The sequence below is a fragment of the Lingula anatina genome, chromosome 1 (assembly GCF_051362555.1).
Source record: "Lingula anatina isolate TDL-2025a chromosome 1, LinAna3.0, whole genome shotgun sequence".
Classification (NCBI taxonomy): Eukaryota; Metazoa; Brachiopoda; class Lingulata; order Lingulida; family Lingulidae; genus Lingula; species Lingula anatina.
Genome location: NC_141767.1, coordinates 38394636 through 38419212, shown reverse-complemented (window position 1 = coordinate 38419212; position 24577 = coordinate 38394636). Strand labels below are relative to the sequence as shown.

The window sequence follows — 24577 nt, the reverse complement described above, 5'->3', positions numbered from 1 at the left end:
CCACTGTAGGTGCACATACTGTTAAAAAAAAAACGAAGCAACAAATAACAACACAATTATATGTTTTTTTCAAACATTTTCACGTATATTATCTGATTTTTGGCGAATGTTAAATTGTACAATCGGTAATATTAGCCTAAGGTCATTATCCTGTTTCCCTTCGACCTAAAGCGACCTTACGTCGTCAGTTTCAAGGCACCCTATGCGATGAATTTTCTTAATACTCGTATCACAACGTAAATATACTTATGATTATCTTCCACACTATAGATGATATCGAACTGAATCTAATACAATTACTATATAACGTAGAGTAGGGGGAAGTATATTGTTTGAAATATTTTATTCACATATTGGTGATTCAGAAACCTCCGGCGAAAAGAAATATTCGATACCGAGGCCACAGTATCGTGCGTTGCAAAAGGACACCAGCAGACGTGGCGATCTGGAGCAAAAAAAATTCCCCTGAAGACTGATCTGACTAACTTAAAAAGAGATCTATTGCCAAAAACTTGATGGGGGATTACGGAGTGAGTTTGGCTTCCAATATAAGAGTATTATCACCAGTCGGATTGAACAATTTATCGAACAACCAGTCTTTGTTTTCAGCAGACATTGTCTCATCTTCGACCAGCACAATGCAAGATCATGAAAATCGTCATGAAACGCAGGTTGAGAAAACAGTAGTAAGTACAGAGCAGAGCTCACCAACTCCAGATAGCCAGAGTCCAGAGCAGAACTCGCCCTGCAATACGGTTAACGTAACGCAGATCGAATCCCCCCAGCAACAAGATGAAAAAAATATTGAGTCTGCAGCACCTGCCCAAACAGTAGTGACCACTACAGAATTTGTTGGTCTTGTCGACCCGGCTTCTGTGAATAGTGCTATGGTAAACTCGTTGCCTAGCCAAGCTCCATGGTCTTCAGCAGCAACCATTGATGATACTTTTCTTCAGGGGTTTCAGGCTCTCAATGGAACCGTAACATTTCAAAATTTTCCTCCCCCAACTAACCCAGCAATGTTTAACACTAATGTTGCTCCCCCTCAGATGAGTATGGGAATGCCTCAGCAAGCCCAGCCACCAAGAAGGGCCATAACTGGAGGGACACACAATCAGTTTGGACAGCAGAGAAATCAGCCTGGAAATATGGGGAACCATGTTTATGTGAATAACTCCAAAGGCTATCCCTCTTGGAGTAACCCCCCACACCAGTCCTGGCCTGGGCATCAACAACAACAGCAGCAGGCTAATATGTGGGGTAATATTCAGCCAAATCGGCGATCTGTGCCAAACATGCCAACCTTTAACCCTGCCCAAATGGGAGGTTCTATGAGAAAACAAAACATGTTCCTCACCCCGTCCAAATTTAGACGAAGTACCTCATATCCAGGGCACATGCAACAACCTCCACAGATGGCAACTAAACCTGGCTTTGAGACTTTCAGCAGTGTAGATGAAGCAAATTCAATGAATCAGATGAGTGGAATGCAGGTATATAACATTTTATCATAACATTACTCTTGAAATTCTTTTAAGGAATAATGTATTTATTATGATGATCAAGGTCTCTGATCACTTAAGCAAAAACATAGAATTTAAGATTACATATTTACTAAATTTTCATTTAGCACTTAAATATATGAGATTTGAAAGGTCATTTCAGTAACCCAACCTTTATTCTCCTAATATTGACCAACAGATTTTTGGAGCTCTGAGCAGCTGTGGATTGATTTCAGACACAAATAAATAGCTTATGCAGAGCTTGTGTTTGTGACAGATGTCTTGATGCCACAGCATTTCTATAAGTAAATCCTAATTAGTATTTTGAGGATCCACCCAAAGATATAATGAAACTTACGGGCATTTTTACCGCTAGAAGTATAATATGGGTCTTTTGGTAAGTTGTATGACTTCATGAAATACAGATATGAAATTTTGGTTAATTGGTCATTCCCTCTTTTCTACAATAAAACCACATCTGCCAATTTCTTTCAGGATCAAAATAATTATGACAGCATGCGATTCCCAACCCTAGAGAGCCAGCTGCTTGATATAATGCGACAAACTGCAGTGGAACAGCAGCAGCCACAGCATCAGCAACAAGCAAATTTCAAAGGTAGAATACTATATGTATATCAAGTCAATAAAACAAGCTAACTGATATCCCAAAATGTTCAAGCATACTCTTTAAGAAGGCATATATTACTTATCTAAGTATGGTAAACTGGATTTAGTTTAAATCTGGATATAATCTCTGATTAAAATTAATGCTTTCATTTCTTGTTCTGGCATTAGTCAAGTACTGTATGTATAAACTTTGAAATGATAATGTGCTCCTATTTTCATATTAGGAAGAGTTTCACAAATTTTGCCTATTAATACTTTTGGCATTCATAATAACTTTCATCAGTGGGACCAAAATATGCTGGCTGGAGAAGTAGAATGTTAATGAAAATTATTCTGTACATACATATACTTGGGGCATTTAGTTTTGCATTCATAATCTTTCATCCACTGTATAGTGATATGTCCCCAATTTCATATCTCGAATATCATTAGTCAGCTCTGAAACCCAGTCACCTGGGTTTGCTTTAGGCCACAATGTAGTTCAACCAAAGTCATGGATTTCATATAGGTTCACTGGATATATGTATATGTTATACACTAAGATTAAATTTACTGGCAAGCTCTGTGAAGCTTGTAGTCTATAATCAAATTTATATTCTTAACTGTGAAGTGTGATGCAGGCATTTACGTCAGAGCTAATCTCGAAACTAGGTTCTATTCACATTGAGTGTGGGTGTTTGCCATTTGCAGGCTGCTTTGTATAGATATGTGTAGGCCTGAGAATGTATTAAAAAATCAATACACGTATTTCCATCTTTGAACATGGAAGAATTTCTATTGAGAACAAGTGGAAATATATCATAGCCGAGGCAGTTTATTCCACACCACTGTTATGATTTAAATTTAGATAAATCTTGTCTGACCCTACTTTATAAAAAAGCAATCTAAATGTGAGGGTTTGTTTTTTTTTTCTTGTTGTGTCTTACTTGTAGGTCTAAAATTAGCAGATGGATTTCAGCTAAGTTCTTACAAAAGTTGTTTCTCCATATATTTGTCAAGGCTTTTCTGAATATAAATAGCCTGTTGTATTGGTTATTTTATTCAGAGCTAGCATAAACACCTCCTCTTATGCATGAAAACCCCATTGATTATTTCAGGTAGAACATTTCAAGTTCACCCAGTGTTGTTTCTGTTATGGATTTTGGACTGTCAGCTGAAATAAAACCATGGAAACAATTTTAAACAATCCCTCAAACAGTTTTTAACTAACAAGCATCCCATAAAGTGTTGAATATGTGTTTATTTCTTGTATATTATATACTACATGATGGTTGAGTGTTCACTGAAATACCAATCATAGGTGTGCCAGCTGTTAGTAGCACACCGTTTTTCATGTGGTCAAGTCTGTCTTGTAAACAGGATATCTAGATAAAGATATAAATCCTAGTTATTAGTTTCATGTGGTCAGTTTTAGTACTAGTATATAAAGTTAAAACATTTGAACTTCATTTAAACCTTGAAGTGCATGGTCATACAGAGAGGCTATGAGGCACGACTTTAGGATTTCAGTTAAGGTGATACATATTCAGAAAAAGAACTGAAAAACATGTTTTGATTCAGTGTTTTGAATGAATCAATTCAGATAAGGCATTAAGAGAATAGTGTTGAAGGCAAGATCAAAAGCCATTTGTGAAATATTTCAGGCCAGCTTTTTGCCCCCTTTGCCTTAAACACCAGCAGACCAACAATGTCTAAAAACTGGGCTATATTTCTTCAATAAGTCTTTTTTATGTAAGTCATTTAGTTGTTAGAAATATACCACTTCAACTTGTGTTTTAAATGTGAAGTCTGCACGCTGTTAATGTTTGAAACTGAGTGTTATATTGGCTGCTTGGTACATCGTCTGAGGCATAAGACAGTCCTTGGAGGTGAACCAGTATACTGACAGGGATTTTCCTGTTCTCCCCCCGGTAGTGTAAGGATCTGCAGAGTAATAAGCTATTCATCATCAGTATGCAAAATACAGGTGAAAAGTTGCAAAGTAACCACAAATGTGCAGGTATTCAATATTTTATTTCAGGGGATTATTATTTGCCATATGGTAACATACTGTACTCACCTGAGTTTTGCATGTTCAGAAGCAATTTATTATGCCTATCTGTCTAATGACCAAATTCTGCTAGAGATGAGAATGGTCATGACAAAGACTGATGTTAAAGACTATTGAACATTTTCTGTCACAATCTACACTCAGTATTCATATTCTTAACTCTTTCTTCTCAGGAGATCAATAACTTTTGTAAGGCATGTGATCACAGTTGCTACCCTTGTGGAAGGGTTGATTTCACAGTCAGTAGAAAGTAATTATGGACCATGCCGATCAATATATTGGTAGAAATAGCATAATTCTTAAGACTTCTTCGTCATTTCATTATATGCTTGATAGTTGAGACAATGCTTCAAGACATATTGATAAATGAAGTAATATCAACCCATTGTGATCAGACGTAAGGAAATGTAATGGCACTCTGTGTATAACAGAAATGTGTACAACTGCAGTTCAATGAAATTGCCATGTACTTATACCAGTAGTAGATATATGTATCTGTCCTAAATGTCCTTGTTACCATTTCATATGTCAAATAATTCTTTAAAGATGTAATTGGACTATGCTTTGGTCATGTATGTTTTATTATTGGTAGTCTAAACATTTAAGATGTTATCTTACCACTTTGGTAAAGCATTCAGTAATTTGGCATTCAGAAAAGTTTCACTCACTAGAAAGCAAAAAGCATTTCTAATAACTGAAAGGTTTATGTCACACGGTTTTTATCAAGCTGAGCAGTCTTCATGCTTCTGTTTTAACCCATAATGCGCACTGAAGATGTGACAGCCTTGGGCTAGTTGGGAACTGAAAGGTTGCATTTTGGGTAGAGTGACCTGTATGTGGTTCAGCAGCACTAGCTCCTGCCTTCCAACTTGCGTCATTTCAAGCTATGTTGAAAGAATTACTATTTTCACAGTAAATCCAATTTAGCACAGGAAGATTTAGTTCAATCCCATCCTCCAGTCCTTGCTAGAAATAAGATTGTTTGCTTTGGCCTGTGGTAGCATGTGCACAGCAGTGTTCTTAGTCTTTTATGTCATCTATTGGATATTACACATTTATGAGGTACATAACTTCTTTTCTTCAATTACATGAGCAGCTCGTCCTTATGGAAGACGCAGAGGTACACAATAGGTGTTGTTTTGCTCAGAACTGCTTCAGTTATGTGTTTTATATCAATGAGGCTGGGTTGTTTGTAATTCTACATTGGATGTTTATATTAATGTTGTTTAATCCTGTTCTTATTTTGACAATTTTTTATTAAATATAATATACTGTTGTTTTTCCTTCAATTTATTCTGTTCATGCATTCTTACTTTGCAAATATATGGAATCTTTTGACTTGTGAAGGTTAGAAAATGGTACAAAGTTATTTTAAGAAAAATACAGTACAATAATTGCTGAAATAAAAAGAAATGACTTATTATTTTGAATGTACCTCAGTTATTTCATATATTTAGATTTCTAGTGTTTTATAATATGTTAGCATCATTGTGTTTGACTTAGAACTATTCAGAATGTCAGTTGTATTATGTTGTATAGCTTTGCCAATAACTGCACAAATCTTTTAATTTCATCATTTGGATATTCTGTGCACCACATTACCCATTTGAAGTAGTACAAATCATAGGCTTTTGGTGCATGATATCACACAGAGGATTGAAAGGAATTAAGAGTTATTATATCGATGTTTTTTTGGGGGTTAATGTCATGATGTTAGGGGTGCATTTGAGGGGACAAAATCAGATAGAACTTATATTTGCTACACATATTTTTTATTTGCCTAAGATGATATCATGATTTCTGAATAGAGGCCATTGTTTAAAACGTTAATAACCTTGTGGAAACTTTGATGTTTTATCCATATCTATGTTGTTACTGAAGTCATATGGTTGTACCTTTCTTGGTTTGAAACATTTTCAAACAGTTTTTAATGTATCTGTTTATTGTTATTCTTATCATTGGCCCTTTTTTGTAACAGATAAAATTTTTATATTTTCTCGTACAATTTAGGTATTTTTGCAATATTTTGGACTTTTTCAAGGAGTTTATACATTATTCAGTTCTACAAAAAATATTTACTGGTTATATTAATCTAATATAATTCAGCTTAAAACATATATTTATTATCTAGAAACAGATGATTATTATTTGTAGCACTGATAAACAAAGTATATTTGTTATCCATTTTGTTTAAATTTTATTGTCAACTCATTTTGGTGCCCATTTCATTTGATTTTTCTTTTCATTTATCGAAGAGATGATAAAAGTGATTAAAATGATTAAATTATTCATTTAAAGAATTATTTCAGCTATCACAAAATTAATGTAGTATATTGAATGTTTCGAGCAGTTTTTATGTACTTTTTGTCAAAACGAATGTAATTTTATTTTTACCTGAAGGGAAATCTCCTTTTGGTTTTGTGGAAGATCATCACCTCCTTGAGGATGGTTCTCTGGACCAGACTGTTCCTGGAAGCCTGGGAACCCCTTCAAGTGGGTCTCCTCGAACTGAAGCCGGCATGGAGAGGGTAGAAAGATTTTCCAGAAAGGTTTTCGTTGGAGGCTTGCCACCTGACATTGATGAAGGTAAGGAATAAAGGATATGTATGTATTTTCTTAAGGGTGAGATTTCTGTAACTGAATGGGTATTGAAATCATTCACATATTTATTTTAAACCAAAACATACCAGGTCTTTATTTTAACCAATCTTGTTTTTGCTTCACAGAAGAGATAACTGCTGCATTTAGGCGATTTGGACCTCTGGTTGTAGATTGGCCCCACAAAGCAGAGAGCAAATCTTACTTTCCTCCAAAAGGTACATTTTGTATTTTTCATTTTGTAAATGATCATTTGGTTTGCTTACTTTACTACTGTGGTTTCCAACTATGTTATAGCTTTTTGTAAAAATGTTTGAAATGTGAGAAAGAAAATACTGGTTTAATTATTGAAAGATGGATGTTTGAATCATTTGACCTCTCATTACTCCTTTTTTGAAAAAAACATTTTTCTTTTAATAGGATATTGCTTCTTACTGTTCCAAGATGAGTTGTCTGTTCAGGCATTAATCGATGCATGTATTGTTGATGATGGCAAGTTATATTGGTGTGTATCAAGCCCGACCATGAAAGATAAACCAGTAAGTTGCTTTTTTCCCCACAGATATTTAAAATGTGCTATAGTCAGTTGATCAGTTATTATTGTAAGTGGTATTTAAACATGTGCCGATATACTGGTTTTTGGAATCTGCTAATTGCTGAATTTAAAGCTAACATTCTCCATGTGTTGATTTTGCTGTTTTAATTTGTAGCATAGATGTTTGTAAATTTTGTTGACTGTTTTCAGAGTTTACTGAAATAATTATACAATATCATATGCTCATGTTAAAGTGATATTATTATTTTTGAAATAAACTACACTTAAATTTGCCCATGTTATCAGGTGCAGATTCGTCCGTGGAACTTGAGTGACTCAGACTTTGTGATGGATGGCTCTCAACCACTTGATCCTAGGAAGACCATTTTTGTAGGGGGAGTACCTAGACCTTTGAGAGCAGGTATGGGAAAATATCATTTTTAGCTCATTGGTGGTTTATTACTCCTTAAGTTCTTACATATTTGTTTTTTTTTTTAATTATATTTATAGCTATGATATCAAAGTTTGTACCTCATTTGCAAGTCTGTTTAAATCACAAAACATGTCATATTTCTTGATATAATTTATTTCTTCTGATAATGTGTTTTTGGTTATTTCAAAGCAGATTTCATGTATATTGTATGAAGGTTCACATTTACTGAAATTATGAAAAAATCTAATCTTGGGAGATTATTGGCTTACACATGATTATATTACATTCAGCAATTTATATAGTGCTATCTGTTCTGTGTGTTTGACTGTTAGCCAAATAGACCACATGAGAAAAGGCAGATAGGGATAGGGTTGGTTGTGCACTGAAGGGCACCTGCAATGATACCCTGTTGTTTTTATAACCTTTGCAAGTGGGCTTGTAGACTTGGTGAATTTACATTGAGAGGTGAAAATGTAAACAAACAATATTTTGTTTTCTTTCTGGTTTCATGCAAAGCTATATTTAATAGAGCTTTTGAAAATATTTTGGTCATACTGACTGTGAAAACGGCTTGGTTTAAGAGATAGCTTTTGTGTTTTTTTTTCCAGTTGAGCTGGCCATGATCATGGACCGTCTGTATGGAGGTGTGTGCTATGCTGGAATTGACACTGACCCCGAGTTGAAATATCCAAAAGGAGCAGGACGAGTTGCTTTTTCCAACCAGCAGAGCTACATAGCAGCTATCAGTGCTCGCTTTGTACAACTTCAGCATGGAGACATAGATAAAAGGGTAAGGCATAGGTTAATTGTCACGTAAAGTATTTGTGGAGAGCTTGTGTATTGAAGTGCATGAGAACTCCTTCCCCCCCCCCCTCCCCCCCCCCCCCAATCAAAGTGATTTTAGAAGCTTAGAACCTGAAGTAGTGGCTAAATTACAGGAAATGTTAAGTAATCTTTTGGGGATTGCTCTTGTGCTGAACACATTATTGAACATCGTGTCTGAATTATGTAGGTAAATTCTCTGAAGGGATTGTACCAATCAATATGCAGCAGTGCACTGATAACTTTTTTACCCCTTTTTTTGTTGCTTTGTGTTACATAACAATATAATATTAGTGCTTGTGAGTTACAGATAAGCACTGAATCAGAAATAAATGGCAGTTAAATACGATTTTTATGTAATTGCACAATGATATACAATAAGGGTGCTTTCTTTTGCAGTGTGCAATTGTAACTGCATATCATCTACTGCAGTTTTCAATCAATTTCAGTGAAACCTTACATTATGGCCTAAAAAAATAGTTATGCACCATGGCATTTTTCTGGTATGGCAGGATGCAAAAAAAATCTATTGGGCTGGGTTCCCATACCTAGATCGTTCTAACAGGATTGATCCATATCTGAGGGGTTTCTTGCTTAATTGCTTTCAGCTTAAGCAGCTTAGATGTCTGGCACTCCTACTGAAACTACTAAATGATAATTAATTACCTCCTAGCAGTTTCAGTAGGAGTGACAGTCATCTAAGCCGCCTAAGTTGATCGCAATTTAGCGAGAATCCCTTCGGAGATAGATCAATCCACAGTACAATAGGGTCTGTGAATGGTCCCTTGGTCTACCCATCTATCTCTTTCAATCCACGTCTCATACTTGTGAATGGGGAGATTAAAAAAAAAGAAAAGAACATAATTTGGAACACAAACCTCTCATGAGACTTTTGGATGACTTTGTGGATGATTCACCTTGACCTTCTTTAATAAGGTCGTAGAGATCATATGAAAAAAGAGGAAAAGATGAAAAATTCTTGACCTGGGCTTGATAACCATTATAGATGCACAGATTTTGTGTTCAGCATAGTGTTGCTCTGCAAAGTTCTTATTTGGTAATTTAATTAATTTACAGCAATTTTTAATATCCCCCTTATTTATCATCCAGGTTGAAGTGAAGCCCTATGTGTTAGATGACCAGCTTTGTGATGAATGCCAGGGAGCCCGATGTGGAGGCAAGTTTGCTCCTTTCTTCTGCGCCAATGTCACTTGCCTGCAGTATTACTGTGAACACTGCTGGGCCCAGATCCACTCGCGCCCAGGACGGGAATTCCACAAGCCACTAGTCAAGGAAGGGGCCGATCGTCCCAGGGCAGTACCATTTCGATGGTGCTAGATTAAATATCTAGAGAGGCATGCATTCCTGTTCTTGCTTTACCTCATATTATCCAGACCAAAAAAGTGTGATGTGACATGCAGTGTTCAGCTGGGTGGAGGGAAGTCCTGTGCTACAGATGACATAATAGATGTTAAGCACACACAACCAGTCAGCATGCATTTAGTTAATATTTGGCTTAAATTTTTAATGTCCTATCACTAATTTATTATTAACCTCATGGGTCAGGTGCCTGTTTCAGTAGTGCATAGTACTACACCGACATATAATACAGGATGAGTAGTTCCTCAACTGGAATGAATATAATTGTGATTGACAGATGTAATCTCAGATTCATTGATCAGGCTTGATCTCAGATACCAAAGAATTAATGGTAATTTTAAATGAACCTTCCTCAACAGTATCTCATCCAGATGCACATAACTATTATTTATATTACTAAGCAATGAGATTCAGCTTTTTGTATCCTAACAAAAATTTGTACTTTGTAAAAAAAGTAGTAGCCTTCCATTGTAAAAAAAAAAGAACTCTATCATTCATATAAAACATGGTAGCACTGACCATAAAAGTAACCAGTGGACAATCATTTTCTAGGAACTGTCTAAAAGATTTTTTTATACTTGATAACAAGTCTTGATGAGTTCTGTCTAGTCACAGAGTTATGGTAAACTCCTTTGCACTGCTGTGGTAATATTTCTATATTCAGGTTCAGAGATGATTGATATAGTTTTTGTAATGTGTAGTCAACTGATTGATGTCCTGGTACTTAACTTTGCATGAATACTGATGTAATCCCACGGTTGTCAAACAATATATAAACCCATCTTGATGTCTTAATGCATAATAATGGATAATTACTGTGCAAATAATTTTGGTAGATAGTTTGCAAGCCCCCCTCCCATCCCAATAGCTGGTGTTTAGTGCCATGACCCCTGTGCCATTTTGTGATTAACTGTGACCAATGTAGTTGAACTCTACTCCCCCTTAACCCATTTAAGTCATTGCAATTTGCTGGTTAGTGTGATTTTTGTTTTAACATGTGACAGAACCTTCCATTCCTGGGAAGGCTAAGCCTTTTAATTTATTTTCTGGTGCAGTGTTATGATTACATATTATAGGCATCTGTTGGTTGCCTTTTAGGGCCATGTCTCATTTGTTTTTGCTAGTGCTGACCTGTGTGGGTCCACCGTGCAATTTTAATATTTGTACTCAATATTAGAGTATCAGTTTGTTTGTGAACCCTCTTATTTGCTCAATATGTTATCAGTTAACACTAACCCATTGCATGGAGGGCAGTCACTTTAGGGAAAATGTCACCAGATATATGTATATATATGATGGAACTGATTTGGTACTAGAGTGATTTGTGTATCTTTTGTTAAAATGTACAATTTGTATCAGATAGGTGCACTATGTCTCTAGTACCTCATGATGGAAGACTTTTACCTGGTTATTTATATGTTAAACATACATGAAAGAGAGCATGTTAGTGTGTACATGCAATTTTTAATTTTGAGTTAGAAAATTATTTTTAAAAAAATATATAAAAAAATACTAGGGGTTTTGACATATCAAAATATTTAAATTCATGTGCTGTTTTTTCTATTAATGCTTATGCACTTTGCAATTGTTCTGTGTTGTTTTCCTTAACAATGTAAGTTTTGTGTGTGGTTTCTGGGTTGTCCGCAGGTTGTAGCTGTTAAAGTGTTATTGGATTTTGAGGTTATTTGTAGCAGAAGCTTTTAATACCACATTTTACATGAATATATGTGAAATCAGAGATGATTGTCCTATTTTTGAATTAACTTATTCCCCAGAAGTAAATGATATTATATAAGATGTATGTTAATTTAATTCAGCACACAAGATAATTTATGGTAGGAAAATGGGTAATTTTATTTTTTCTGGGATATTAGTAAGCTTTTTGCATACATGTACATTATCTACTTTTGAGCTGACAGTTTTTTTATGAAGAGAGAATGAGAGAGAAAAGGAGCTTAAAAACAATGTTTCATATATCTTGTGGTTTGTACCGAATGTTACATTACCAGGATTTACAATATTCCACATTTTGTATTTTTCTGAGCATTTAGAATTGTGGTGATTTGCAGGTTTCCTGGCTATTTGGGCACGAGTCACGTAGGAGTGGCTGAGCTGCTGTGTACCAACTGGTGCTACACAATCTCTATCAGGTACTTACATGACTTGCCTTTGCTGCTGAATGTAAGGCAGGCAATTTTCGCAGTGACAGACAATATAGACGTATTAGAGCTATACATGCTGTCATATTGTGGTCTTTTGGAAGTATTACTGGAAGCCATGCCATTCTGGGAATTGGTATGGCTGTATTCTATGAGAAAAATGCTTTGCAGGCTGATAAATGCTTATAGCATGCAAGCCAATTGTGTGCAATATGAAATTTTAATACATTTATTAGAATACACTAGAACTATGGATATCCCAAAATATTCCAATGTCTGTAGCACAAGACAGGTATTTTACCTTTAGGCCAGATAGGTATGTGCCCAAATAACAAGTAGCTGTAGCATAAGTAAAATATTATTCCAACATCACTTTCATAATTTGTGACAGTTATAGTTTTTTAATATATAGAATTTGCAAGTTTGACACTTGAATGTTTGGTTATAGATTTTGCATTAATATTCAGGTCGATTTGATAGCACCTTCATGTTTCATAGTGATGTTTGTGTAGTGGAGATCTACAATCAAGTGGGTCAACAGGTGATAAAATCATCAGATACATTCAACACTTATTACAGTATTATCACATATTTTGCAGGAATACTAAAAAAAGATTTAAGTTATCTTTAAAAAAAGTAAATGGCTGAGTTATTTTTCTGTTCTGATTATTTTTGGAATTGTGAACTTTTTTAAACCTAGTGGTAGATTAGTAATGTTTATGGCAGTTGAACATTTATTCTCTGTTAATATGAGAATAATCCTAGTATATTTTCCACTTAGTTAGATGCATGGAAACGAGTGTACAATTGGAAACCAGTTTTCATACACTTTTTTTGTATTTGGGGAGTTTTTTTGTTAGACTTTTGTTGGATTTGGAATGATTGGGTATTTGTATGTTTTTTTAAAAACTATTTCAAGCCATACATTATAATGAGCAGCTGCTGTTTGCAGGCTTTTGTTTTATAAGTAGATTGGTTTTTAAAGCAGTGAATGGACTCTTTAACAAGATCCATCTCACATAGTATTCAGAAATACCAAGTTCTCTTGGCCACTTTAATAACTATTTATACTTTCCACTTCATTTTTATGACCTTTGGAAATTTGTGCAACAGAATTTCTTTTAACAATAAATGCAAGAAAATCAGTTTGTCTTTTTTTTGCAGTTTCTCTCAATAACACACTGGTTTATGTGCATGTTTGTATGAATATTTTTTTAAAAATAATTATAATCATTATGTAATGGCAAAGGGAAGCAGGAGGTATGGTGTCAAACCTGAACCCACATATTTAAGTGCAAATAGTTGTCAGTAAGCAACAAAGTAAATAAAATATAAAGGAACTAATTAAGGCTGACAGGAAATGAGGAAAAATAGAATTCACTGACTGAGGAATTGGTTGATAGAATGTCAAAACATATTAAAGAAGCCTCACTTTATTGATCTACCCAAGTAAGGATTCCTCCCTTTCTAGGCATTCATTTTCCTCTGCATTGGAGCAATACAAATTAAACCAACAGTGAGTTTTATATATATATATATATATATATATATATATATATATATATATATATATATATATATAAAGGGAGTGTAATGATGTTCATTACACTCCCTATAATCATTTCCAAACAAATGAAACAAGTGAAGTGCAGCATTTTATCAAAATAAATAGGGTGACTATATCTTTATGAAAGATTTTGAGCCTAGTTGGCATGAATTTGGATGTTTTCCCCAAAACTAAAGTTGAGATAATCTGCAGAAAGGGCTTGACTATGCATACAAGACTTCCTTCCAACCTAGTATAAAACTAATAATATCTTATATCTATCTATCTATACACACATTCCTGATTAAAGTTTTACTTCATTGAAATGCTAGATGGACAATCAAGGGATTAAAAATGGAAAGAAATACCTTTTTTAATACAATTATATCATTTTATTTCAAAATACCATGCAGAAATATTATGACTTAAACCACTTGAGCATTTTTTTCATTCAGAACCATATTTCCATCCCTAATGAAAAAGAAAAAAAGATGTTTTAGAGTGGTGTTGAAAAAATTTTTCTTGCAGCTTATAATAATGTTCAAATGAATGTTTGTTAAAATTAACTTTCAAACAAATAAACCTTACTATAAAATCTTCAAATGAAATATTTTTAATTCAGAGCAGTGAATCCTCACAACATCCTATTATTTATGTACACTTATCCCCAAGTCCCATATTATAGGAACCATGTTGTCTTGATTAATTGCATTATTCCTTATATCAAAAATAAAAAAAGTCACCTCTGTAATTGGATTTCTGTCATTCTGGAAGTGACAATTGTTTTCCTTTAAGGAAATGTAAAAAGGTCACTAATGTTATCATACACTGCTGAGAGTTGTTTACATATATCTCTCTTTCCAGTATAAACATGTTGGTATAAAAACACATACTATTAGTCAATATGCTATATTACAGAGTTAATATTGCTTGTCATTCTTACCTTCCTGAATAAATAAAAAAAGATCCTTAAAGCAATAACACCTAAATACACATAAAAAAAACTTGAAATTTTTCCCTTAATCACTAAGGTACACAATATCCTCATCTGGAGACAAAGTATGGTCTTCAAACCTGTTTTTGAGAATAATGTTTTGAATTCATGAGTCACTCTAACTTATAATGTGAATGGAGATTGGTGGATCTTACTTGCAAAATTTTTATCTCAAGAACAAGTTTATAGATTTTTCAAAATATTTTTTCAGCAGTTTTTGATAGAACATACTTTCAGATGGTGAAAAGAATATTGATATTTTCAGTTATCATTTATAATTGTTTTTGTACCATAAAAATATAACATGCATTGCATATCATTAAGACAGAGTAAAAAATAAATAGGCTTGGCTTCTAAGAATTGACCAATGCACTATGCTGATTAGAAATTCATATCCAATGTGGTAAAGATAATCACAAACCAAAGTTGAATTAATATATGTTTTTTTTGGGGGAAATAAGTACACAACCCTCAGTACTAGTTTGACATAAAGATATTTTGTCTGAAAAATAAGAATGACATCCATAGAGATTAACCAAGGAATTTAATTAAAATAAAAATAAAAATTCAATGAATATTTTAAAATATCATTATCTGGTATCAAAATATTGCCTTCTTAGCATAAATTATGATTTACTTCTGAGACAGCTTATATATGCCTATTTCTTATGTCTTGTTAAAAGAATCAGAAACAGAAAAGCCATTTACCCGTGAATAAACATTTTAAAATTAAATTCACCAAACACTCTCAAACATCAGGGTAAAACATACAAAGAATACAGTGAACAACAAAAATATGTATTTTATGAAAACAATTTCAAGTGTATGCTGGCATATATACAATATATTTACAACCTACAAATCACATATTTATTCAATCAATATCTTTGCAAAGCTGCCATAAAATCTGATAGGCAAGGTCAATAGCTTATAGATAATACTAAGAAAATATTCCAGAGCAAATGTGAACTTTCTTTTGTTTTGTTACTCAAGACATAAACATAGGTTCATGTTTTGAGTAAGATATCACATGTAATAGAGTTATATTTCTCATGTTGAATAGTCCAATGTGAATGACATAATTTATTTTTCAAAATATACTTCCTGGAAGAGCTGCTGCCACCACAATAACTCCCATGAAAATTGTGAACAGGATAAATGGAGTAAGGAAGGCATAAACAGGCCACAGTCCTATCATGACCCTGAAAATAATAAGAATTCAATTTGTCATTTAATTTGACAGAAAACTTAGGAGTTATTTATGACAAATTGAATCCCAAGCAGCATGAGACTCTTTCAAAACATGTTATATTTGGTGCTAGAGATGGAGGAGGTGGCATTTTAGAGAAAAATGTTACACAACTGTTTTGCATTTTCAATACTTTTCCCTTCAAGCCCAATGTCAACCCTTCATCTTCCATATGATTATATAAAATGTTCTATATCTAATTATCTTCTACATCAATTTTTGAATTTTGATAGAGCGAAAACAAAATCAACAGATTTTTCAACATAACCAGTCATCACCCATGATCTATCATCAGACAGATAATGCTTATAAAGATGCTGTTGCACCCTCAGCCCAAAAACTATGGACAGTGGTCACTGATGAATAAAATGACCAGGACACTGACCAGTGGCCAGTGTTGGTCATGAGGATGAAAAATCATCCACCTAGACACTGGGGGTCCAGAGAGAATGTTATATACAGGCTTTTAAAAAAGTGCCATTATTTCATAACAGTGTTATGCAACCTTTCTCATAGTATTTTAACTTACAGTACACTGCCTAGAATGAAACAGAATGTGGACACTGGAATAGCTGCAGGGTATCTGGTCTCCCACTCATCACTTGGGACTTTCTTGATATATGACAACCAGACTATTAGGAAACAAGCAATCATGACCGTTATGGATATTGATATTAACCCAGGGTACAGCCAAAGTCTGAAATGATGGAGAATGACAAACTAATTTAGGCTTAGATTTTTCTCAAAAACTGGATTATAACTTATGATTATGAAAAAACAAGGAGCACCTGGACATCCCAAGTCAATTACTAGTACAAGTTTTACATTAAATCTAAAAAATGTTTTTAAACTGGCATATCCATTATTTTGTTAATGGATGGGAGTGGCACCCAGACAACATTTTTTGCCTAACTTTAAAGTGATAAATGTTAAAACAATACTCCATGCAAAAAGTCTAAACAAAGTACTAAACAAAAACTGTCTTTACTTTTATGAGGTGTGCTATGGCAAAATAATAACATTACTATTTTAACAGAGTTACACCTCAAAAAATTCAGTTACCATTACTGCACAGAAAATAAACTCAGACACATGTACTACATGTATCAAGATGACATTTTTTGTTACCTGTTGATCCTGTTGTCATATAATATTGCCAGATATAAGTCTGTGTAGTAAAATACAGCCATAGAGGCAATAAGCCAACAAACATTCTGGATGCTATAAGGTGATGACTTTTTCTTCAGTTTCTCCAATTTCTTTTCAGTTTCTTCAGCAACCTTTGGATCTAAATATATTAAAAGAATAGACATATACAACTGTATAAATAATTTTAATCATTATGAATGATATACAAATGTATAGGTGGGCAAAAATGTTTAACATACCGACTGTTGGCCAGTAACCAGAGCATTTTCACTGGCAGGTTTAGATTAATTTACAGAACAGGATTTGGGGCAGGTTCAAGAATGAGGTAAGAATTAGACACTCTTGCAGCATTCTCCCCCACCATATAACTCTGTGATATTCAATATCTTTTCTAAATCAATTTGTGTGGTGACTCTGAGTAATGTCTCGGCTAGTCAAATAAATTAGTTTGGCAATTCATTTACTTTTGATCCCAAGGTAAGTTTGGAGGCTAACAAATAAAATGGCACAGTCACAAGCATCCATATCCAACTAAACACACCAACAATGACTTAACCATGATTAGATCATAATTAAGACAATAACTGGACCTTCCAGACTCCATTAATATATATTATTTTTAAAATAATCATTACTATTTTGTAGGATCTATAACAAAGGGGTTTGGACAGTTAACCTTGCCACTGCATGGCTTGAGACTTTGGCAAGTTAAGGAGGGGAGGATCGAGGGATCAGGTGAGATTTGCACAGAAAATTTAAGTATCAAGACATAATGTAATATTCTTCAAAGCAGTGTGACAACTGTTGAAATGATATTTTCATGATAATGCTAACTGTATTATTGTATTTCTAAAATACATTCCCAGGACAGAACTAGTAGAAACAAGGAAATATCATTTGTTCAGACTTATCTGAATCAATGGTCCACAGATAATCAAAGTCTCAAGTTACATAGAGTACTTGACACAATCTTAGTTTGTCAGTGTATCATAATGTCGTTAAATGTATGACCTATTTGTGTTACGTAATAATGACGCTTGACGACACCACGCCCCACGCCAGTTATCTTTATCTATGTTGCATTATCATGGTGCACACATTTTGCAGCTTCAGTTCTGGTACATGTACTCCAATCTCACACTCAGTAACAGTATGTACAGGTTTTTTACAAAAGACTGAGTGAGGGGAATCTAAAAAGAACCCCATCACCTCACCATACTCTCTCAACCAGACGCAATCACATTAATTTGTTTCAGTTTACGTAAGGAGTACCTGGAAATATAGATCTGTACATATTTTCTTGCATTTTATGTCTAACCCGCTGCCGAATCTCGTCTCCACGGTCCGCCATTTTGACGCAAATCTTAGAGGAAAACACAGGGGCCAATAATATGATGACAAAAAGAAAGTGCGGAGAATTGCTGATGTTGTGTTTCCGGTTGAGACTGGCTGGCATGTGGTGGGTGTTTGCATCATCGCTATTAGCCACATATTAAGACCAAGGTAAGTGAATGCGTGCAGCATTTACTACAGCAAAGCACTTTACGAGCAAAGCAATATTTTGCGGTAAGATGTATTGTAATTAATTCCATTATGCATCATCTTGCTTGCATCGATTTGCAATTTTTTTTAATCGTCGATGAATTAATAACATAAACAATACACAGAGGATGTGTGTTGTCTCAGTGACTGATGCAAGATTCTTGCCATACAGACTGTCTTATGACCTTCTGTTTCTGTTAGTTTAACATATGGTGAACACTTGTTTGCAGATTTTGTATAGGTCGTGCAAGGATATATCAGAAACGAATGACGATTTTCTGACGACTCGTGCAACAGAAAAAGAAAGTTCATTGCATTTTGATATTTTATGTGCAACAGCACTATCACGGGCGAATGATTTTGATTCAGTTTTAAAACTTAAAGTGCTGGATAAAATATGTATTTTATTTGCACATTTTATTGCATTAACTGATATTCAATATAATTATGATAACTATAACTGGAATTTAATAAAAACATGTTAATTAAACCATGTATTGTTTTCAGCTGTGACATTTGAAATTGTTTGATTGAAATGAAGTAAGGGAATTATCAAATATTAGAAAAAGTCAAAATGGAGGCTGCAACAGTTTCTCAGGTCAGTGGTGGACCACGCATTAACTTGGATGAACCACGATATGATCAGAATACTTTTAGTGGGCGAGCCAAGCACTTCTTCATCACAACAAATCCACTGAATTTATTTTGTTCCAATAAAACTTTGGAAGAAGCAAAGATCTTGGTAGAGAAATACAGGTAAGAAATATTCAATTTCAACATTCATATTCAAATATTCATCATTAATAAGTGCTATTTGGATAATTTTTGATATGTTTATCTCTTCTGTAATAGTTATTTCCATTTTAATTGTGTACTTTTAAGTAATTGCATTTTCAGTTATATCTAATTTTCAAACCAAACATTTTATGATGTTATGCATACTGTCTCTTATAAAGAAGCAAACAATATATTTTATCAAATTATTTATCAAGACTAATAATATGTTACTCAAAATGTTGCATGGGAACAATTAGGAACGAGATTATATACTTCAATTATTATATTTTTAAATGTTAGATAAATCTAACAAATTCATAAAAGTATTTATATGAGGTATAATATTTGCATTTGAAAAAGTCATAGTGTTATTATCTATAGCTACATATTCTGCAAAGCTACTTATCATATTTCCCAGTTTATTTTCTTAAAATCAATTAAACCCCTCAAGTAAAAGTACCTGATGTCGATATTTGCTTCTGAAATGTACAGGAAAACATTGCAGTCTAAGTGACTGGCCACAATTAGAATTGGTATATATCATTTAATCCATGTGCAAGGATGGGCCAAGCATTAAATTTCTCAATAAGAGAAAATTGTTATTTTTTAAGGAAATTGAATGCGGAAAATCTCTTGGAACTAACTTATTGGAATATAATGAGAAACATATATGTACAAGGAAGAAGATTTATTGATCTCAATTTTAACAGGAATGGCCAGGAGCCTGCAGGGCTTACAGAGGATCAGATCTGGAGAGCCAAGCACATCTATGACTCTGCCTACCACCCAGATACGAAGGAAAAGATGTTCATCATTGGCCGCATGTCAGCACAGGTGCCCATGAACATGAGCATCACAGGATGTATGATGACCTTCTACAAGTAAGGAAAAATATTTAAATGTTAACCCCCCTCCTCCCCCTGGTATTTTTAGCTATAGGCTTGAAGTCTACACAAATTCTATTTTTTTTTTGTCAATGTTTAATGTTACAGTTATAGATACTGGTATATTCCTGGACCAAAATTGACATTCAGATAAAATGCTTTGGTATTAAAATCAAGGACTAGTTAAATGTTAATTTTTTTTTCTTGTATCAGGTCAACACCAGCTGTTATATTCTGGCAGTGGATTAACCAGTCTTTTAATGCAGTCGTCAACTATACCAACAGGAGTGGAGATCATCCTATACCAGTAAAGTAAGCACTAACCAAGGACATTTTTAGTTAGGGAGGTTTAATCAGTGTTTTAATTTGCATTGTGTGTTTGAAATTATTGATTGACAAGCATATATGAGCTTTGGTGGATAAAACATCAGAAGTCTTTAAGTTTATATTTGTTTTGAATATATAGTTTCTTAATTAAGATATTTTTCAAAATTTTTTAATTTCTTTATCATTATGATTTCTGGAATGCTTCAATGGTTTATTTTTCCAGAAGTAAGATTGAGACTTTATAAAGATTGAGTATATTACATAGTACAGTTAAAACTCATTATAGTTTGTTTTCAATACAGCTTGGCTATTGCTTTCCTTGTTTTATTTCTTTTTAATTTGCAGACATTTAGGTTTGTCATATGTACTGGCAACAGGAGGTGCTTTGGTCACGGCCTTAGGACTAAATAGTCAAGTACATGTAAGTTGGCTATTTTTCAAAATTTGTCAAAATTTTATTTAATGTTTTATTTAAAAAGTATTTCAATAAAAATTGTGTTATTTTTGTTTAATGTAATTTCCTCCCTTATTTCTATGATATTTATGTACTCTTTCTCAGTTGCTCTTCTTTTATTATCTTTTATTGATATATTTGTTGAAAAGAAAAAATATTAATTTTCCACTGCAAATTAGTTGTGGTATTTTCCTTATAATATTAAATTTTTCACTTGACTAGGGACAACCATTGTAAATAGCCTTATCGTCTGACCAATTTTTCCTTTAGAAAAGCCATAATTTTGTGGTTTGATAGATCAGTGCATTGATACACCCATCTTTAGAAATTACTTATACTGGGAATGACATAATCTCTTTATCACATTTCCTTTGCATAGCAAGTCTAAAAGGAGACCCATCTATGCAACACTTAACTGAACTGATTTACCACGGTATATTATCCTTCAACTAATAGTAATGTTTGGACAATCACATCCCTCCTTGTTGAAATGTGGATACCATTGTTTTCCTTGTTTTTGTCCAGCAACTATTTGATTATGTCATCTGAATCTTTCCTTCTTTATGATCCACTGGTGGCTCCAAGGTTTGGATACAGGGGAGGTTAGGAGTTGGGAGAGGGGCACAGGGAGGGCTTTTGGGAGGAGGGATAGGGGTAGAAAAAAGTTTTTTTTTTCCTCTTTGCTTGACTTTTTCCATGCAGAAACTAATAAAAAGGGTTGGCATGCACTCCCTTGACCACTGGATCTTCCTTTCTTATTGTACTCATGTGCCCACTATTTGAAAAATGAAATAAAAGTTTATAAATATTGATAAATGAATTAATTAATTTATTTACTTCTGAGGTATGCTTCCTTTCTTAATTCCAGAGATTCCCTCCCCTGATAGCACGCTATGTCCCATTCTCTGCAGTGGCTGCTGCTAACTGTATCAATATACCCTGCATGAGAAGCCAGTAAGAAAATACCTGTTGATTAGGATTACACAACAAACATGTCTTTGAAGACTTTTTTATATTTACTACATTGCTGTGACTATCTATTAAGTCATTCTCAGGGTCACCTTTAAATTATATTGTTAAAAGTAAAGAAAAAAATTCACTTTTATCCTCTTTACCACAGGTTGCAAACATGAAATATGTGCATACACCTAATCAACTATGTAACTTCTTTTTGTTTAGATTTGATGGAAATTTTAATTAATGTTTTTTTCATAGAGAAATGATCTCAGGGATTCCAGTGTTTGATGAAAATGGAAATAGACTGGGCACTTCACAAAAAGCTGCAAAGAAAGCAATTTTTCAAGTTGTCTTCTCTAGAGTTTGTATGGCCATGCCTGGCATGTGTAAGTTAAACCAACTCAGTTACTCCTGATATTAAGTTGTGACAAAGTTGCCAAAAGTAATTTAATCATTTTAGTAAATTTAGTAGTATTGTTATGTATTGTGTAGTTTGACGTGTTGGTGCATTTTGGATTAAAGAGTGTACATGATTGAGCTTTTGATATTGTATTTAATGTTTTTCTTTTTATTACAGTGACTCCACCAATTATAATGCAGAGATTAGAGAAAGGTAGCCTTTTAATGGTAAGTAAGAAAGTGATACATCAGAATCTGTGCCATAGACATCATTATGCATGATCATTATGCATGATCCAAATTTTTTAGAATTCGTTTTTAGGATTAATTTACATAAACATCCTTTTAGTCAGATATGAATCTTTTGGCGTCGTCAGTTCTATTATTCATCTTGCCATGTCATATTTTCCAGAAGTATCCATGGTTGAATGCTCCAATTCAGGTTGGATTGGTAGGGGCGTTGTAAGTAAACAATCTACTACACTATTTTCAAGGGAATAATTAAATTGCATGAATAAGAGATAAAGAAGAGAAATTGTAATTTTTGAACAACATTTTATAACTTGATAATTTGAAAACCAAATGAATAATTTTGGTTATTTTCTTTCAGTCTGGTTTTTGCTACTCCTTTATGCTGTGCACTGTTTCCACAAAAGAGGTAATCTTTTTATTTTTCAGCAAAGTCGGTTACATTTTCCACAATTTTTTTAAGTAGATTAATATGCTTAGGGTATATTAGATAGTCTAGTATTTGATTCAATATGTAAAATTTCTTTTAAGTAGCATGTATTACATAGATGTGTCTGCATGGAATGGTCACTACACGGATTTAAATTTTAGAAACCAGGACCAATATAAAGAGCCACATCTAGTAATATAGCTCTGACATAAGTATGTTGTAGTTTGTCTATAACGGGAATAGTCTCACTGAGTAAAATTCAGCTTGGCCTTTGTAACCTCATACGGATGACTATGTATACTTTTGTCTATAGTTGTGCCACAACACACTTGACAAGCGTAATATCCTACATAGCATTAATTTGAATTTTTTTCTGACCACTTTCAGTTCCATGGCAACGTCTCACCTTGAACCAGAACTACAGGAGAAACTAGCTGCCCTACCCAATCCACCTAGCACTGTGTATTTCAATAAAGGTCTCTGATGTTATTATACATTTTTGCCATAAAGCAGCTACAGAGGATAATGGATCTTCCAGTCTCTTAATAACATGGCGCTAATATTGCATTTTAATAGAGTGTCTTAAATGGGGTTGTCCCCTTGTATCCAGTATATCTTCAATTTAAAATTTACCATGAGATGATTGTTTTGAAGGCAAATTGATTTCGAAGACTTCTCTCAAAAACAGCCACATTATAAAATTGGAAGATTTAAGACTGTCTTGTGTGCAAATATTGTAAGCCTCCTAATCTCAAACATATTATGATTGTGCTTTAGCATAAAAACATCATTTCCTGATATGGAAAATCATGAATTAGTAATAATATGAACTTTATATTTCAATGGAAATATTATGAAATATGAATTTTTAAAATTATTTCATTGATAACAATGAAACTTCTGTAGAAGTATACATCTGTTGTTATATCAGTTTGTATAGTATTACATGGTTTAAAAGCAAATGTCATGATGTATCTTAAAGCAATCGGTCAAAGACAGTTGTTGGTAGAATTATATAGCACTTAAGTTTTACAATGTGATCATGTGTGCCAAGTATTGTATGCAATCAGTGGGTGTGGTTATCATATTACTGCCCAAGAACAAAAAATGTTTACCTTGTTATATATTTGGGATGATGTGACACTGCACACTTTTTGTTGGGTATAAGGACTAAATGCATTTTCTTTTTAATTATAAAATTCAAACTGAATAAATGCCACACTAAGTATATTTTTTTTCCTTAATTGTGTGTTCCTAATGTAGACATGATTTTCATATTGGATTTAAATTGGAAATCCAATTTCTTTTTGGCAGTTTTTTAGACCTTAAACATACCCCCCCCCCCCCGAGTTGTAAGGCCACTAAGTTATTTCTTTCTACTTTTTTCTTAAAACCCCCAAATCATCTCTCTTCATGAATTGAAAATGGGAGTCTGAATAGAAATGTAATTAATGGATAATCAATCTATTTAGTCCGTTTGAATTAAAGAAAAACTGATCCATCCAGCACTGTGT

The 24577-nt window shown here is 33.6% G+C and overlaps 3 protein-coding genes across 6 annotated transcripts; 2 read left to right on the top strand and 1 right to left on the bottom strand.

The window, feature by feature from the left end:
• Positions 1–388: 388 nt before the first annotated feature.
• LOC106180935 (cytoplasmic polyadenylation element-binding protein 2) lies at positions 389–13251 on the top strand. Of its 2 annotated transcripts, XM_013565109.3 has the most exons (9): positions 389–1493; positions 1998–2118; positions 5276–5299; positions 6580–6765; positions 6906–6995; positions 7198–7316; positions 7619–7733; positions 8354–8535; positions 9678–13251. In XM_013565109.3, the coding sequence occupies exons 1-9, from the start codon at positions 516–518 to the stop codon at positions 9903–9905; spliced, it is 2043 nt and encodes a 680-aa protein (XP_013420563.1). In that variant the 5' UTR covers positions 389–515; the 3' UTR covers positions 9906–13251. The 2 variants fall into 2 exon arrangements, with proteins under 2 accessions (XP_013420563.1, XP_013420564.1); XM_013565110.3 differs by lacking the exon at positions 5276–5299 and having other exon boundaries at positions 390–1493.
• Positions 13252–14021: 770 nt separating this feature from the next.
• LOC106180934 (transmembrane protein 128) lies at positions 14022–18470 on the bottom strand. The gene is made up of 4 exons (XM_013565108.3): positions 18317–18470; positions 17024–17183; positions 16425–16592; positions 14022–15848 (listed from the first exon to the last, which is right to left on the bottom strand). Exons 1-4 carry the CDS (start codon positions 18393–18395, stop codon positions 15737–15739), a joined length of 519 nt encoding a protein of 172 aa, XP_013420562.2. The 5' UTR covers positions 18396–18470; the 3' UTR covers positions 14022–15736.
• Positions 18414–24291, top strand: LOC106180933 (sideroflexin-1). 3 transcript variants are annotated; one of them, XM_087000257.1, is made up of 11 exons: positions 18414–18503; positions 19094–19342; positions 20074–20244; positions 20461–20559; positions 20920–20995; positions 21897–21982; positions 22244–22371; positions 22563–22612; positions 22797–22846; positions 22995–23042; positions 23451–24291. In XM_087000257.1, the coding sequence occupies exons 2-11, from the start codon at positions 19161–19163 to the stop codon at positions 23545–23547; spliced, it is 987 nt and encodes a 328-aa protein (XP_086856383.1). In that variant the 5' UTR covers positions 18414–18503; positions 19094–19160; the 3' UTR covers positions 23548–24291. The 3 variants fall into 3 exon arrangements, with proteins under 3 accessions (XP_086856383.1, XP_013420560.2, XP_086856382.1); XM_013565106.2 differs by having other exon boundaries at positions 18414–18547; XM_087000256.1 differs by having other exon boundaries at positions 18490–18610.
• The last annotated feature ends 286 nt before the right edge of the window (positions 24292–24577 follow it).